The 16220-nt window shown below is 41.6% G+C and overlaps 1 protein-coding gene across 1 annotated transcript; it reads left to right on the top strand.

Annotated features, from left to right (window-relative positions):
* The first annotated feature begins 4194 nt into the window (after positions 1-4194).
* TDP2 (tyrosyl-DNA phosphodiesterase 2) lies at positions 4195-15519 on the top strand. Its single transcript, XM_065886090.1, has 7 exons — positions 4195-4396; positions 4483-4568; positions 7552-7725; positions 8675-8766; positions 10761-10879; positions 12421-12591; positions 15204-15519. Exons 1-7 carry the CDS (start codon positions 4232-4234, stop codon positions 15483-15485), a joined length of 1089 nt encoding a protein of 362 aa, XP_065742162.1. The 5' UTR covers positions 4195-4231; the 3' UTR covers positions 15486-15519.
* Positions 15520-16220: the final 701 nt, after the last annotated feature.

Raw genomic sequence — 16220 nt, forward strand, 5'->3', positions numbered from 1 at the left:
TCATGTCCACAAGGATGACTCTACACAATTTTACCTTGCTTCAGAACTGCCCTCCCTTATTTCTTTGTGTGTTGGATTCCACATGGTATTTCCAGATCTCACCTGAGATTCCAGATCTCACCTGAGATACGTCCTTCCACATGTGTTATTGTGGGGGAAAGAATTCCACTGGCAAGTAACTTAAACATAATAAGGTTAAACATGTTTATCACAGAACTAGTCAAAAGTTTTAAGATATAAAAGGGATATAATGGCTCCACTCAGAGGAGATACATAGTGTAGCCAAATTCAGAGAGACAGACTGTAGATGAGGGTTGCCAGGGCTGGGGAAAAAAGGGAATGCGAAGTTATTGTTTAATGGGTAGAGTTCCAGTTTTGCAAGATGGAACTCTGCTATGGACTTGCTCCCAAAGAGCTCTCAGTGAGGAGAGGGAAGACAGAAAAATCAACAGATATTTTCAATAATGAATAGTAAGCCCTATGATAAAAGTTATCATAGGAAAGTTCTGGAGATGGATGGTGGTGATGTTACAACCATGTGAATGCAATAATTACTATTGAATTGAATACTTCAATATGGTTAAGATGGTGAACTTTATGTTATGTGTATTTTACTACAATTTAAAAGGGGGTATACAACATCAATGTTTTCTGAAATTATTTATTCATAGAACTCTTTTTTCTCAGGGCACATCTGATGGGACTGTTCCTTGGAACCCACTTTTCTCTTCTCTGAGACGATAAACTCCTAGAGTGCGAGGCATTGTGATTGGCATTTCTTTATAACCTAGAGTATTTAGTTTGTTGACTGATTTAAAAGTGATCTTATAGCAAGAACAGGACACTTTCTTTTTTGGGCTTAAAACAAAGTCATTTATTAGATTTTGATTCTGTCAGTTGGCAATTTAGGCTGGGCTCAGCCAGCCAGTTCTTCTGTCGGGCTTGCCTGGACTCACTCTTGTTTCTACAGGCAGCTGGCAGATTGCTAGGAGCTGGTTGACTTAGATGGCATAATTCACATGTATGGTGCTTGGTGCTGGCAGTTGGCTGGAGTGATGGGAGTGACAGACCACATGTAGGACGTTTATTTTGCATGTTAGTTTTTCTGAATCAGTATTTTATAAAAGATAGGTTTTGTGGGTATTTATAAACACTGATAAAACAGAGGTTTTAAAAAGAGAACTGGCTTAAATAAAGAAGTTCTAATGTATGATCTCATGCACTGACTTGACATCTGTACCATAACTAATTTTGCAATTTGCCTTTTTCAACAGATCATTTTTAGAGGAACAGAAAGTCACCATCATTTATCAGATTCTATATGCCAGGTCAAAACATCTGCCCAAAAAACAAAATCCCCACTGGAATATTATCAGCCAAATTTTCAAGTGTTATTCTACTTGATTCATTGATTCTGTGGGAGTGGGTGATGGAGCAGACTTGACACAATAGTACTGTACATCTCACTTGCTTCTTACACCCAGAAACATTATTCCTTCTCACCTTTGCAAAAGCGATGAGGTATAGAGGACAAGTGTGTCTGAGAGACCATATACATCTTTACTCCAATTTAGTTTTACCAATATTCTTGCATTTTAAAATCCTGCACTTAAAAGTGAGCATTTCTTGCCTTGAAAAATCTCTGGTGTCATATTTAAATCACCAAATGGACAATTCTTTGACATAAAACAATTTTGTCAGTCAAGGTCCAGTGAGGCGCAAAAACCACACTAATTATATTAAGAGACTTTAAAGAATTGTTGGGACTTCCCTGGTGGCGCAGTGGTTAAGAATCTGCCTGCCAAAGCAGGGGACACGGGTTCGAGCCCTGGTCCGGGAAGATCCCACATGCCGCGGAGCAACTAAGTCCGTGCGCCACAACTACTGAGTCTGTGCTCTAGAGCCCGCGAGGCACAACTACGGAGCCTGCGTGCCACAACTACTGAAGCCCGCGCGCCTAGAGCCCGTGCTCCGCAACAAGAGAAGCCACTGCCATGAGAAACCCGTGCACCGCAAAACGAAGAGTAGCCCCTGCTCGCCGCAACTAGAGACCCAGTGCAGCCAAAAAATAAACTAATTAATTAAAAAAGAAGAATTATTGGGCTCCCCTGGTGGCGCAGTGGTTGGGAGTCCGCCTGCCGATGCAGTGGACGCGAGTTCGTGCCCCGGTCTGGGAAGATCCCACATGCCGCGGAGCGGCTGGGCCCGTGAGCCATGGCCACTGAGCCTGCGCATCCGGAGCCTGTGCTCCGCAACGGGAGAGGCCTGCCTACCGCAAAATAAAAAACAAAAACAAGAATTATTAACCAGAGATTTAGAGAAAGACCACATTCTGTTCCATGCCAACACATGTAGAAATCGCAAGATTTGAACAACCAACTGAAACTTCAGTGCAAAGACATGGTTTATATATTATAGAGAACAACAAAGTTGCAATTTATCTAGTTTTGACCTAGGACAAAATGAATGATAAGAGGATGGTTTAAGTCAAGTGTTCAAAACCTCAGCACTGTTGACGTTTGGAGTGGGTGATTCTCTGTCGTGGGGACGGGGGAGGGAACCTGTGCAGTGTGGGATGTTCAGCAGCATCCCTGGCCAATAGCCACTAGATGCCAGTCCCACCCCTCCCACCACACTCCAGTTGTGATGATCAAAAATGTCTCCAGACACTGTCAAATGTCCCATGGGGAGCAAAACCACCCTCAAATGAGAACCACTGGTCTAGATCACGTTACCTTAAAATTTATGGTAAAAGAAACCATGTTCACGACTGGATTTATACATCACTAAGCATAAACCTGTACTTTAGCCTGAGCAACTCTTCCCACACGAAAAGTAGACAACTACAAAATCCATTTTTGATAAAATTAACAAATACAGAGCACCTACTATGATACTGACCTGTGCAGTTAACATGGTAGCCACTAGTCACCTGTCAGTATTGAGCACTTGAAACATGGCTAGTATGAATTGAGATGTGCTGTAAGTGTAAAATTCACACGGGATTTCAAAGATTAAGTACAAAAAGTACTCTTTTCTACTGATTACATGTTAAATGTTTTGGATATAATGAGTTACTTAAAATATTTTACTAAAATTAGTTTCACTTCTTTTAAAAATGTTTATAATATTGTAATAACAATTATATAATGTTACAATTATAAAATTATTATTATAAAATACCTCATTCAAAATGGAGTTGGGAAGCCCTGAAGGGGGAACTCTCCCCCACTTACCACTCCTCCCAGCTTACTTTATAAACCCCAGAAGGAAAAAGGAAGATTTTCTCCTCCTCCAGCAACAACCCAGCTGCTGAGAAACCTCCGCAACTCAACCAATGAGACGACCACAGCCCCAGCTCTCCTCTTCTCCAGCGAACTTGTTCAAAACAGCTCCTCTCAACATTCTCTTTTCCTCGCTATAAAAGAACAGTTGAGGACTTGCCTATAGTTGGCCACAGTTTGCATGTCCCAAAGTGCAATTCCTCTGCTATTTTTGCTGGCTAAGCCATTTTGCTGGCCAAACCACTTACGTTTTCGTTTTAAAGGCTGACAGATCAATGTAGGCACACCTAGCACATAACTGTGCTCCATTAAAGTAGTAATTATTATTACTAAGGTGAATTTAGGGACGCAGTCCAACAGAATCTAGCCAGAGACAATTTATTCAGCGCTCACCACGAACCAAGCATGGTGTGTTCTTTCCCTTCATTAGAAACCGCGCCTTCGCCTCTAATACCTTTTCCAAATTTCTGTCAAAACCGAGAGCCTTTCCTGAGAACTTTATCGCCTCCAGCAGACTCTTCGCCTTACAGCTCATCGTGGACCGTTCGCCGGGTCCCAGGCCCCACTCAAGAATGATTCTTGGAAGAGCAGGGAAGCCCGGAAATTCGCAAAAGAACAAGGACAGAAAGGGCGAAGGGTTTGCAGCCTTCTGGGCCCGCGACGCGCTCCAAGTCCGCACTCGCGTGCACCGGCGGCCACGGTGCGACAGCGGCTCGCGCACTGACGTCCCGCGCCTCGTTGTGACCTCGCGCGCACGCGCTGTTCAGCCCTCGCCAGCCCGGGCCCGCTTTCCTGCTGCGCAGGCGCGCTGTCGTCCGCCGAAAGCGGAGCGCGTTTCCGCACGAGGAGGTTGATGGGCGAGCGCCGGGGCGCTGGGCGCCTGCGCAGAGGCCCAGGCGTCTCCCCGCTCGGCCCGGGTTAGAGGGAGGTGAGCTGGCGGGGATACCATGGAGCAGAAGAGCGGTCGGGACGGTGCACCGGAGGGTGAGCGGGAGGAGGGAGAGCCCGAGGTGAAGAAGCGGAGACTTCTGTGTGTGGAGTTTGCCTCGGTCGCGAGTTGCGACGCCGCCGTGGCTCAGTGCTACCTGGCCGAGAACGACTGGGAGATGGAAGTACGCTTTCGCTGCTTCTCTCTTTCCCGCTCTTTACTTTGGTCCGTGCAGCGCACACGTCCCATCCCTGTGTCTTTGTTTTGCAGAGAGCGCTGGACTCGTACTTCGAACCGGCAGTGGAGGAGAGCGCTTTAAAAAGCCATCTTGAGACCGCCTCTGAGCCCGAGTCCTGGTGAGTGATGAAGGGGCGGGGACGACTCTGGGCGGGGGCAGTTTGTACTGGGTTGCGTTGGGCGTCCTGGGACCTGCAGTCGAGTTGGACAGCCGGGTTTGAGTAGAGGCAAGTCTCGCCTCTGAATAGCCGGAGGCTGAGGGTTTTTGTTGGTGCGTAGGATGGAGACGCGTCCCAGCAGCGGAGCTGACGCTTCTCTCCCGAAGTCCAGGCTGTCACTTAGAAGGTACTTTGGAGTCGGGGGGTGGGGAGTGGGGGAATATCTGAAATGTAATTTTTTGACTCCAAGTTTAGGAAATATGTAAGCAAGAGTTTCAAAACAAATGAATGAGGCAAAATCCTCTACTGAGGAATGGTAACTTGGAAGTCTTCTTGCTTCTTATATTGTTGTTGTTTATTTACTCTTTGCCGCCCGGCCAGGATAGTAGTTTTTATAAGCTGCACATCCGCCTCTGTTATTCCAGTGCTCCCTCCCCAATTCATGCACTTCTGCTCTTAAAGTCCAGGTGCCTTACAGGTCCCTCCACGGTTTGACCATATTTCTGGGTTCGTTTCATTTCACACTCTCTTTCCCACCCTACAAAACTTTCAGGCATACCAAACTTTACCTTTCTCCAGTGGGCCATTTTTTCTTGCCTTTCAACTTTTGTAAAGATATTTATCATCTCTGCCTAGAACCCTTTTCTTCCTCCTTCCTTGCTAAGTAACATTTATCTTAAAAGTCCAGCTTAGACATTGTAAGGCCGGATCTTAACAAACGGCACCGCGAAACAGAGGAAAGCTTCAAGTGAGCTTTATTAGGGAGCCCTCCCGGGCGAGGTTCACTGGTCCGAGAGAAAGGGGCCAGAGAAGTCGCGCCCAGTCCTAGGCGTGGGAGATTTTTACTGGGGTGTAACGGAGGGGTGGTTTGCTATGCAGGGTGATTCCTTATTTGGTGAAGCTACGGCTGGGCTAGGTATTGACTAGCTTACTTTCAGGGGTTTGAGTCTCCCACCCCTCCCCCACCACCACCCCCCCCCCCATCCTTGGGGCAGGAAGTCGGGGGAGAGTCTCGATTCTCAGAATCCGTGAGAACCCTCTGCCTCAATGCTTCTTCTTCCTGGAACCGGCTGATGCTTCCTCTTCCTCGGGCCAGCTGGCCTTACAGACATGACTTGTCTTCAAGAAGCTTTCCCTGATTTCCCAAGTCTGGATAAGGTTCTCCTCTTAAGTAATTCTATATAGCATCATGCATGACAACTTAATTCATATTATAATCGCTATAATATTACAGCGATAGCTATAATATGTAGTCTATAATATGTGTAGGTACACATATTGGTGAAGACACACATTTGGTGAAGACAGTATCTGTTTCATACATTGTTGATTTCCCAAAGTCTCATACAATATTTGGCATGTAATAAGCTCTCAATAAGTATGAATTGAATATATAAAGTTCTCCCAGCTGTACGGGCAGCCTTTACAGTTAACTGTTCATAGTAGATACTCTTTTCTCCCTGTGATCTTTGCAGCTGCACTGTCTTTTAAATGTGATAAGATCGTTTCATTAGGCTCCTTTCTCCGTCTGCCTGGCCTGTTGTTGGGGAATTGTCTACCCATTCATAGTGACATATCTCTGGCTCCCATGTTGTATCCCATTACTGGCACAATTGGCAAAGTTTGAATAGATCTTTAAATTATATAATAACATTGTATCAATGATAATTTTCTGATTTTTGATAATTGTACTAGGGTATGTATGTATGTCCTTATTTTTAGGAAATGCATTCAAAAGTATTTATGCAAATGTTTCAGAATAAAAAGAGTAAAGCAAATAAATGTTAATTAAGTAAAACGTTAACATTTATCTGGATGAGTGGTGAGTAGAATTCTTTTTACTGTTTTCTAAGAGTCTAAAATTATTTCAAAAAATGTTTAAAAGTTAACTAGACTTATCATGGTGATCATTTTGCAGTATATACAAATATTTAATCATTATATTGTGTACCTGAAACTAGTATAACATTATCTGTTAATTATACCTCAGTAAAAAAAATTTTTCAGGAGTTCCCTGGTAGTCCAGTGATTAGGACTTGGCGCCTTCACTGCTGTGGCCCGGGTTCACTTCCTGGTTGGGGAACTAAGATCCCAAAAGCTGCGTGGCGTGGGCAAAAAAGTTTTTTCTAATTAAAAAATAAAAATTTTTTAAAGAAGTTAAAAATTGGCATTACATTTATTAAAATTATAAATACAAAACCCTAGTTCTTAAATTTATGTATATTTTATAAATGCTTAGCCGCCTTTAATAATGTTTGTCCCTCCACTCAAATGTCTGGGCCTTGGTGGGAAAGGTGGGGTCAGGCAGACCTGTGGGCTGGAGCCCATACACATGGTCTCTCCAGCATGATAGTCTCAGAGTAGTCAGATTTCTCATGTAGCAGCTCAGGGTTCTTGTTGGGCAGAGTGTTCCAAAAGGCTTGAGTGCAAGCTACAAGGCTTCTTATGGCCAAGCCTCAGAAATCCCAGAATAATCCTTCTCACTATATTCTATTGGTCAAGCAAGTCACTAAGGTCCAGATTCAAGGGGAAGGGTATTAGTTGGACTTCACCTCTCAGTGAGGGGAATAACAAAGAATTGCAGCCATTATTTATCTGGCACAATGAGATCTTATTTCGAATGTGATTTAAAGTGAATCCAGATAAATGTGGAAATCTTACATTACTCAGTCTGATTTGGGGTCATAATTTATCAAATCATTTTAGTGACCTATGTCATTGAGGGATATTGAGTTGGTTCTAAGTGAGCAGACATTTGGATAACACAGTAAGAATCTATTTTTCCTCACTCATCAGACTCTTGCTCTTCTATAGGCAGGTACTTTTAGGACTCTTAAAGTTTATTTACCTGTAGAATGAGGGCTACAGAGAGTCACAAAATAATTTTTAAATTAATCAGTTTATAGATTATTTGCAAAGTTGTATTTCATTCTTATCTTGCCAGTGTTGACCTAACCAAGGAAGAAACAAGTGATTCCACTAGTTCTAAAACCAGCACATCTGAAAATGTTCAGCAAGAAGATGGCAGCATGTTCTCTTTTATTACCTGGAATATTGATGGATTGGACCTAAACAATCTGCCAGAGAGGGCTCGAGGGGTGTGTTCCTATTTAACTTTGTAAGTATTATTACATCTGTGTCATTGGTAACGTGATAACATGTTTTACCTGCCTACAAGGAGGGTAACAGTTCTAGGTTATGGGCTTTGGAATCGGTCCTGACTTTAGAGTCCAGCTGTCAGAGGAAACATCTGAAGGAATTGGGAGTGACTGCCTCTGGGAGCAGGATAGTGGCTTGGGGTACAGAGGGAACGCTAATTTTTGTTCATAGCCTTCTAGTACTATTTTATTTACTAAACTGTGTGTATAATTATTACTATGAAAAGAAAATTACCAAAAGGATCCGTATCTGCCACACACTAGCTCTGTGACCTTGTGGAACCATTTGTAAGCCACTTCAGTTCTCCAGAGCTCAGTTTTCTTCATCATGGATAATAACTGTTTCAAGAGGATTTAAGAAAATAACACTTAAAGCATCTGTTAAGAGTGAGGACCGGGGCTTCCCTGGTGGCGCAGTGGTTGAGAGTCTGCCTGCCGATGCCGGGGACACGGATTCGTGACCCGGTCTGGGAAGATCCCACATGCCGTGAGCGGCTGGGCCCGTGAGCCATGGCCGCTGAGCCTGTGTGTCCAGAGCCTGTGCTCTGCAACAGGAGAGGCCACAACAGTGAGAGGCCCGCGTACCACAAAAAAAAAAAAAAAGAGTGAGGACCATTGTAGGCTCTTAATATTATTGGTTTCTAGTGTCAATGATTCCTGTTCTTCTAACTTTGAAGGGTTGTCATGTATATGTTTTTTTTTTAATTTTATCTTTACAGTATTATTTGTTAAATAGCACAGGTCTTTCTCATTTTATAGTTATCAAAGGTCAGCATAAATATTGAATATTAGGTGTCCTAGAGGACTATAATTTTGTGTTTCTTTTATGCTGTGGCATTTTCCTAATCTAGGTAGCTGCAAATGAAATGGTATACCTCATATTTTTCATAAATTGATGTGTTTAATTAGGTACAGCCCAGATGTGGTATTTCTACAGGAAGTTATTCCCCCATATTCTGCCTACCTAAAGAAGAAAGCAAGTAGTTATGAGATTATTACAGGTAACAGTTTTCCTGTTATTTAACTTGTCTTTTTCTTTGAAAAATGAGGAGAGAGATAAACCAAAGTTAGACAATTGGAACATAGACAGGAAAAAGCACAAATAAAGTAAGTTTGAGAAAAAGAAGGCAGACACAGGATACTAAAAAAATCATAGGAGAATATTACATATGTGGAAAAATGGTTGAAATGGATGATTTTTCAGGAAAATATAAATTGCCAAAATTTGAGGCACTAAGTAGCTTTTTGGTGAAATCAAATTGTTAGAAAATGTTTAAGTGTGGTGATTGTACTGTGGTTATGCTTTTTCAAAAAGTCTTTATTAATTTCTTTTTATTTATTTTGTTCTTTTTCTACCTTTTTGCCCTGAATATTTTAGTTTTTGATTTTTCATCTATTTTGTTTTTACTAAGTGCATTTTAATATACCACTTTGGCTTCATTTCGTGACTTTTGGCTAAATCTCATGTTTTCTTTGACTTTCACTTTTACCTAATGTATGATTTTAATTTTGATTTACTTTTTAATCCAAAATTGCTGAAGAGAGGGTTCTCTCTATCTGCCTTTCTCTCTCTCTGTGGGACAAATTTTCTGCATCCTCTGGGGATTCCTTTTGCCTGTCTTCTGTTTTGGTTATCTTGTTTTCTGAATCCCATGCTTTCTTCCTTGGTTTACTTCCTCATTTTATTGGAGCACATTCTCTGGTCACTTTCTAAGAAGTAGCACATGGGGAGTGAAGTTTTTGAATCCCAGCCTATTTGGAAATGCCAATGTTTTATTCTCATAGTTCCTTGATAGTTTGGCTGGACAAAGATTTCTAGGTAGAAAGTCATTTTCCCACAGAATTTTGAAGGCATGATTTCAGTGCTTCCTAGTTTCCATTATTGATGATTAGAAGTCTGATGCCATTCTAATTCTTGATCTTTCTTCCCCCCCTTCCCGCTCTGGAAGCTTTGAGGCTCTTCTTTTTTTTTTTTTTTTTTTTGCGGTATGTGGGCCTCTCACTGTTGCGGCCTCTCCCGTCGCGGAGCACAGGCTCCGGACGCGCAGGCTCAACAGCCACAGTTCACAGGCCCAGCTGCTCCACGACACGTGGGATCTTCCCGGACCAGGGCACGAACCCGCACCCCCTGCCTTGGCAGGCGGACTCCCAACCACTGCGCCACCAGGGAATCCCGAGGCTCTTCTTTTTAACTCCAGTGTTTTGGGGGTCTTTTTTTCATTTATTATGCCAAACACTTGGTAGGACCTTTCAGTCTGGAGGTTTGTGACCTTCAGTTCTGGAAAATTCTTTTTTCTGTCTCTCTCTTCTTTCCTCCCTCCCTCTCCCTCCTTCCCCTTTCTCTCCCTCTCCTCCTTTCCACCTGCTGGACTCTCCACGTGCCATCCTTCTAGTCTGCTGCCCTCCTCCCTGCCCCTCCCTTTCCCATTCTTCTCCTTTCTCTTCCTGTTCCTCTTTTCCTGGTTCCCCTCTGTTCTGATAAACCAGTTACCACTGCTCCACCTACTTTGTTCTCTGAAAAACTTGGAAGCTTTCATTCATTGCCCCTCCATTTCTGTTTCTTCTTGCAAGTTTATACCTTTCTAAATTTTTTATTCACTTACTGTGATTTTTCTGGTGCTTCCCGAGTGAAAAGTAACTGCATGTCAAGTTGCCTCAGTTTAAGTCTCATCTACTCTGCCTTTCAGAAATTTTTCAAATTTTTATGTTTGGTATTGGCACTGTTAACTGTTTTGGACACTTATGTAAATGCATTTTTATTTTTGTATTTCTTCCATACTTCCAGTTACACTTTTATATTTCTTCCATACTTACAGTTACAGAGGGACTTGGTTGACCATCTTCAACTATTTTGAAATAATAGTTTACTTTTAAGATTTATATCCGTTTAAATATCTATATCTGCTTGTTACAAAATTTTCAGTAGGGGAGCTTGGGATAAACTGCAGATACCCCTGATCTCTCAGCCTAAATTCTTTTCCGCACGCATTTGAAGGTCATGAAGAAGGATATTTCACAGCTATAATGTTGAAGAAATCGAGATTGAAATTTAAAAGCCAAGAGATTATTCCTTTTCCAAATACAAAAATGATGAGAAACCTTTTGTGTGTGCATGTAAGTAATTTTTTTTAATTGACTGGTTTTTTAAAAAAAAGAATGAACTTTTTTTCATAGTTCCATGATGGGGTCCTTTTTAAGAAACCATTGTCTTTAGAAAAATATTTACTCCTCACTTATAGGTTCTTTTAAATAGTCTTAAAGAACTTTTTAAATTAAATTTTTACGTACATTTCAAATATAGACAAATTGTAAAAATAAAATCCTTGATTCATTAGATGTTTTCTTAATGTATAAGAGTTTGCTAACATTCCACAGTTGCTTCCTAAAGTAGTTTTTTTTTCAATTTTTTAATATTTTTTATTAAATGCACTGGACTTGGTACTGTGTTGTACTCTGTGAGTCTTACAAAAATGAGTCAAATAGATCTTGGTCTCATAGAGCTCATAGATTAGCAGGGGAGAGATTGTATGTATAGTACCTAAAAGAAACGAAAGGCATAAATGCCATGGGAGAGGTATAATGATGTGCCATGGAAGTTTAGAGAAAGGAAAGATGATTTTCAGCTGCATTGTTCAGTGAAAGTTTCATGATGGAAGTTGTGTTTGAATTGGGCCCTGAAAAATATGTAAAATGTAGACATTAAGAACAGTGCAGGGCTTCCCTGGTGGCGCAGTGGTTGAGAGTCTGCCTGCTGATGCAGGGGACACGGGCTCATGCCCCAGTCCGGGAAGATCCCACATGCCTCGGAGCAGCTAGGCCTGTGAGCCATGGCCGCTGAGCCTGCGCGTCCAGAGCCTGTGCTCCGCAACGGGAGAGGCCACAACAGTGAAAGGCCCGCGAACCGCAAAAAAAAGAACAGTGCAGGTGGCAGAACCATCATGAGCAAACATTTGCAAATTGTACATAGCAGGGTATGTATATATGAAAGAGGGCATGTGTAGCTATAAACGAGCCTTCTACTCAGTTGGATGTAGAGGGCACAAAGGGGGTAGTGTGACGACAGGTTGGTGAAGTGGTTGGATCCAGGTTATAGGAGATCATGGATGCCCAATGTGAAGGAATTTGAACTGGACTCTGCAGGCAATTAGTTTAAATAATGAGAGATCTTACGTTGTTGGTATCTTAATTGCAAATGGTAAGTGATTCTCATTCATTCATTTAACTGACATTATTTTGAGTTACCTATGTGCCAGGCTCTCAGTAACATAGTAATAAATAAAAGAGCCATCTTTGCTTTCAAATGACTCAGGGCTTTGTAGGAGAGAGATAATTGTGCTGCAGTTCGATCTAGGGGACTTTATAAACAGTCTACACAGCGTGCTGTAGGAGGATAGGGGAGGGAGCCACTGATGCCTGGGATGCTGGGGAAGGGCTCCCAGTGGAGTTGACATTCGAGGGAGGTTTTGAAGTATTAGTGGGTACTTGCTCAGTATTCTTTGACCTTTAAGGATAAGCACAGTGCTGGTTATATAGTTTCAGTCTAGTAAATATTGATATATACCAATCAGTTGAATAATTACTGATTCTGTTAAAAAAGTTCAGTGTTAATTGTTAGTGGATCATTTTAACAACTCTAATTATTTATCTTGTTGCAGGTGAGTGTGTCAGGAAATGAACTTTGCCTTATGACTTCTCATTTGGAGAGCACCAGGGGGCATGCTGAGGAACGAATGAATCAGTTGAAAGTGGTTTTAAAGAAAATGCAAGAGGCTCCAGAGTCAGCTACAGTTATATTTGCAGGAGATACAAATTTAAGGGATCACGAAGTGAGTGATGAAGTCATTTCAGTGTTTATGGGCAGATTATTGCTGTGGAAACTAATTTAGGTTTCTTTTGACTAAAGCTATTAAAACTAGGACTTTGATGTGTTCATAATGTATAAGTGACCTTGCAGGTGCAATTCAGCAAATGATTATTTAGCCTGTGCTACTTGCCTAGCACAGGGGAAGCAGAGGCAGAAGGGGCTGTTACATTATTGGGTGAAAACGTATATATGGTATATGAAACAGACAACACAAAACAATATATATTGATTAACAAGAGGGGTTTAGAGAAAATAATGATTAGAAGAATTTAGAAAAGTTCGTTTATTTGCAGTTTCTTAGTTGTAAGGTAAGAACAGAAAGATTTGACCAGCATAGTTGTCCCTAACTCTTTTCCTTCTGGATTTTCTGTTTTCAACCTTTTTTACCTTCATGACATTGGATTTGGCAGTGATTTCTTGGATATGACACCAGAAGCACAGACAACAAAAGAAAAAATAGATAAGGTAGACTTCATCAAAATTAAAAACTGTTTTGCATCAAAGGGTATTATCAGTGGAGTGAAAGGGCAACCCGTGGAATGGTAGAAAATATTCGCAAATCATATATCTGATGAGATACTCAGAATATACAAAGACCTCCTACAATTAAAAAAAAAAAAACACACAGAAAAAAATAACCTCATTAAAAACTGGGCAGGGGACTTCCCTCGTGGTCCAGTGGTTAAGAATCTGCCTTCCAGTGCAGGGGACACAGGTTCCATCCCTGGTCGGGGAACTAAGATCCCACATGCAGCAGGGCAACTAAGCCCACACGCCGCAACTACTGAGCCCACATGCTGTGGAGCCCACACACCACAGCTAGAGAGCCCGTACGCCACAACTAGAGTGCCCACGTGCCACAGCTTTGGAGCCCACGTGCTCTGGAGCCCACGCACCACAACTAGAGAGAAGCCAGCACGCCGCAATGAAAGATCCCATGTGCCACAACTAAGACCCGACACAGCCAAAAATAAATAAATACAATTTAAAGCTATTTTCTTTTTCTTTTTCTTTTTTTTTTTTGCGGTACGCGGGCCTCTCACTGTTGTGGCCTCTCCCGTTGCGGAGCGCAGGCTCCGGACGCGCTGGCTCAGCGGCCGTGGCTCACGGGCCTAGCCGCTCCGCGGCATGTGGGATCTTCCCGGACCGGGGCACGAACCCGTGTCCCCTGCATCGGCAGGCGGACTCTCAACCACTGCACCACCAGGGAAGCCCTAAATACAATTTAAGAAAGAAGAAAATGGGCAAAAGATTTAGACATTTCTCGAAAGAAGATATACAAATGGCCAGTAAGTTCATGAAGAGATGTTTAACATCATTAGTCGTGAGAGAAATGCACATCAAAACCATGATGAGATACCACTTCACATCTATTAGTATGACTATTATAAAAAAACAACAGAAAATAACAAGTGTTGGCAAGGATATGGAGAAATTGGAACCCTTGTGCACCGCTTCTGGGAATGTAAAATGGTGCAGCTGCTGTGGAACATGGTGTAAGGATTCCTCCAAAAATTAAACAGACTTTCCATATGATCCAGCAAGTCCACTTCTGGGTGGATACAAGCAAGCAAAAGTAGAGCCTCAAAGAGATAGTTGTACACTTGTGTTGGTAGCATTATTCACAGTAGCTAAACTATGGAAGCAACCTAAGTGTAAGTGTCCATTGACAGATGAATAAACAAAATGCATATATTGATACATGAAATAGAATATTATTCAGCCTTAAAAAGGAAGGCAATATTGACACATGCTATAACGTGAATGAACCCTGAAGACATTATGCTAAGTGAAATAAGCCAGTAACAAAAGGACAGATGTTCATGATTTCTCTTATATGAGTTTCCTAAAGTAGTCAAATTCATACAGACCAGAAGGAGAATGGTGGTTGCCAGGGGCTGGGGGGAGAGTGGAATGGGGAGTCTGTGTTTAATGGGTAGAGTTTCAGTTTGGGACATTGAAAAGGTTCTGGAGCTGGATGGTGGTGATGCTTGCACAATCATGTGAATGTACTTAATGCCACTGAGCTGTAATGATAAGGTTGTAAATTTTATGTATACTTTACCACGCTAAAAGAAATATTTTAATCCTAGAGTGTGAATGGGAGGAAAAGTTAATGTTGTTAGTAAATTTCAAATAAAACTGAAGGCATTTGACATTATTGGATCATATAAATGGTATACTCAATTTATAGATTAGAGTAACAGTTTTGCCTTCTTTACACTTAATGTTCATTTTTTTAAAACTACTAATAGCAATAACTGAGACCATGGATTTTCAGTCTTCTGAGTTTTATCTGACTCCCAAAGTTAGGAAGCTACTTGTGGCAGAAGAGAGAAGGGGCAAATTTCAGACTCCTCTGTCTCTCTTGATATTTTTATATTACCTACTTATTATCATGCAGTAAAATAATTTTATAATATATCTAGTTGTATCTAGTTTTGCATTTGTGCATTAATAAATAATCTGTGGCATTCTGATTTGAAAAGTTGCACTTAGATGTGGTAACGGTAAAGACCTTTTTAATATAAGGGAAAAAAGACTGAAAAGAGTTTTCTTTCTTTTTCTTTTTAGGTTTCCAAATGTGGTGGTTTACCCAACAACATTTTGGATGTCTGGGAGTTTTTGGGCAAACCTAAGCATTGCCAGTATACATGGGATACACAGATGAACTCTAATCTTGGAATAGCTGCTACTTATAAGCTTCGTTTTGATCGAGTATTTTTTAGAGCAGCCGCAGAAGGCGGCCACATTATTCCCCGAAGTTTGGACCTCCTTGGGTTGGAAAAACTGGACTGTGGTAGATTTCCTAGTGATCACTGGGGTCTTCTGTGTACCTTAGATGTAATATTGTGAACTGCTTTTCAAATACGAGTTTTAAATGTTCTGAGCAATTTTTTTCTGTGTTTTTGCAAATATAATTGCTACCTGTCTGGAAAGGTAGTTTAATATGGAGGAATTAATATACTGGATCGTTGTAACAAAAGAAAAAACGACTGTGATTTTATTTTGTGGAGTGTGTCCTCAGATTTCAGAACTAAATCTTAGTGTTTATTTAAACGAAAGCATACCTGTGTTCGGAACATGAGGCCTCTTAATGAAAGGTCACAAAGGCTATCTTGTAATAGTGCTCACAGCTGCTGGCTAGATCTGCATTTAAATAGATTGCAGCTGTCTTACATCAGACTTTTTGTCAGCTAACAGTGCCTAATTGGTAAGCTAGAAATGAACTCATGATTTAAAATCCCTTAATTTTTTTTTTTGTTTGTTTTTGTTTTTTTTGTTTTGTTTTGTTTTTTTTTTTTTTTTGAGGTACGCGGGCCTCTCACTGTTGTGGCCTCTCCCGCTGCGGAGCACAGGCTCCAGACGTGCAGCCTCAGTGGCCATGGCTCAGGGGCCCAGCCGCTCCGCAGCATGTGGGATCCTCCCGGACCGGGGCACGAACCCGCGTCCCCTGCATCAGCAGGCGGACTCACAACCACTGCGCCACCAGGGAAGCCCTAAAATCCCTTAATTTTTAAAAATTCATGTTTGTAGTTATGTCACCAACAGAGGCAAAGTTAGGCTTGATAATGATTAAAGTCAGTTTTA

The sequence above is a fragment of the Phocoena phocoena genome, chromosome 10 (assembly GCF_963924675.1).
Source record: "Phocoena phocoena chromosome 10, mPhoPho1.1, whole genome shotgun sequence".
Taxonomy (NCBI): Eukaryota; Metazoa; Chordata; class Mammalia; order Artiodactyla; family Phocoenidae; genus Phocoena; species Phocoena phocoena.